Source organism: Phytophthora parasitica (genome assembly GCF_000247585.1).
Source record: "Phytophthora parasitica INRA-310 unplaced genomic scaffold supercont2.7, whole genome shotgun sequence".
Lineage (NCBI taxonomy): Eukaryota > Oomycota > Peronosporomycetes > Peronosporales > Peronosporaceae > Phytophthora > Phytophthora nicotianae.
In genome coordinates this window covers 1,970,899-1,972,523 of record NW_008648993.1, presented here as the reverse complement: position 1 = coordinate 1,972,523, position 1,625 = coordinate 1,970,899, and the positions used below count along the sequence as shown (strand labels likewise).

Here is a 1,625-nt window from a genome sequence, read left to right as displayed (position 1 = left end):
TAGCCGGTCTCGACGCAATGCGGTCAGAAAGTCCCCCGAGTCGAAGTCGTCAAGCGTAACAAAGCGTGAATCACGAGCACGGGCCGCCTCTCGCTGGAATTCCTCCGGAATATCATCTTCAGCACTCTCCACAACATCTTCCATCACATCCGGAACTGCAAATTGACCACTATCCGTAACACGGACAGCGTGCGAAGGCGTTTCGGGGGGGGGGGGGGAGGCGTCGAGCTTGGGGTCGTCGAGCGCGGAGGTACTCAGGGAACCACCCTTGCTGCATACAGTGCTTTACCAAGCTTTTCTCCCCTACAACAAAATCGATTTAGTAAACACACAGAAAAACAATAAAAGAACACTTACCGACGAAGACGTCGACGCCTTCAGTTCCCTTCACATTCCCATCCGGTGGAACGTAACGCTGGTCGTTGCTAAGGCCGACGGACTTCCGGAAACTCCATCCTTGCTTGGTCAGCTGGTACCACATCAATTGGAACGTTTTCGGGTCGACATACGGCTCCGCCATTCTTCTAGAGTGCAGGTCTCTCCTCGAGCCCGAATCTTGGAATGAAAGGCTGGGAACTCCCCTCGATTCTTATATCTGTAACCCTAACCCCTTCTCGAAAATCTCATGTCTCAACGCCAACGGATGCCGCATTTGACCTGGTATATCTTATCCCATACAAATTTTTATATGCGGATTTCCTTCCATCCCAAATCTGCTGCGGAGAACGCTGAATATTTTCAATCCTAAAACCAAATACCGGAGAATCCGGAACGATCGGCGTAGAAGAGTTAAACAAGATTTCATTATGAGGACATATTTGAAATTGGTGAAAGTTGGGGAGGTTGGAACAGGAGGGGAGGTACGGTTTGTACCCTGAAGCTTAAGGAGGTCTACCGCGACACCTCTAGTCACATATATTAACGGATATTTCAGAACAATACCCGGGGTACTATTTGATAGTACCCCTTTTGACTCGCAAAAAGGTTTTCACTTTGTCGTTGCGTCGTAATCGTCGATTAACCCCTTGAACGCGAAGGCCTGTATCAGACGCGATATCAAAAATGCTTATCCTGGATCATACACGATAAAATTTTTTAGCTTAAAGTTTGTATGAGTCTATACAATTTTTAAGACAACTAGGGGACGGGGTGCCTGCGTGTCGCATTCGTTGACTTCGTCGCTGTTCGCGGCTATCCAATTCTCTAAATATAAATATTTAGAGGATGTAGTGGTGTGTGACACACTCTACAAAATATCGCAATTCGTGGCTCCGACGCCACACATTTCCGTTAACTCAAGAAATCGCAGGCAAGCCCACAGATGTCAGGTTTTCGGGCCCGCTGGGCTGAGCTGAAGAAAGTAGGCTGGACTTCCAGACGCCCTGTTGGTCTGTCGGATACCTTCACCTACATAAAGCCGGGAAAGACCAAGAAGGACACTCATGGCATCGATTATTTTGTCGGCGAAGAGGAACTAATGCGCCATTTGGACCGCATCGACCTTGGTAGGCCTCTTTTGCTCATATTCTGTATGTAACGGGGTTACACGCAAGTGGCTACATGTAGCCACTTGATTACGACAATGGGTTTCACATTGGTGTGAGATACACCAATGGTTACATTTG

General features: G+C 48.1%; 2 protein-coding genes across 2 annotated transcripts; one reads left to right on the top strand and one right to left on the bottom strand.

Moving 5' to 3' along the window:
- Positions 1-70: 70 nt before the first annotated feature.
- PPTG_05631 (hypothetical protein) lies at positions 71-520 on the bottom strand (the record flags this gene model as incomplete). The annotated part of the gene is made up of 2 exons (XM_008899233.1): positions 71-93; positions 358-520. 2 exons carry the CDS (start codon positions 518-520, stop codon positions 71-73), a joined length of 186 nt encoding a protein of 61 aa, XP_008897481.1.
- Positions 521-1,321: 801 nt separating this feature from the next.
- PPTG_21720 (hypothetical protein) lies at positions 1,322-1,537 on the top strand (the record flags this gene model as incomplete). The annotated part of the gene is made up of 1 exon (XM_008899353.1): positions 1,322-1,537. One exon carries the CDS (start codon positions 1,322-1,324, stop codon positions 1,535-1,537), a length of 216 nt encoding a protein of 71 aa, XP_008897601.1.
- Between the last annotated feature and the right edge of the window lie 88 nt (positions 1,538-1,625).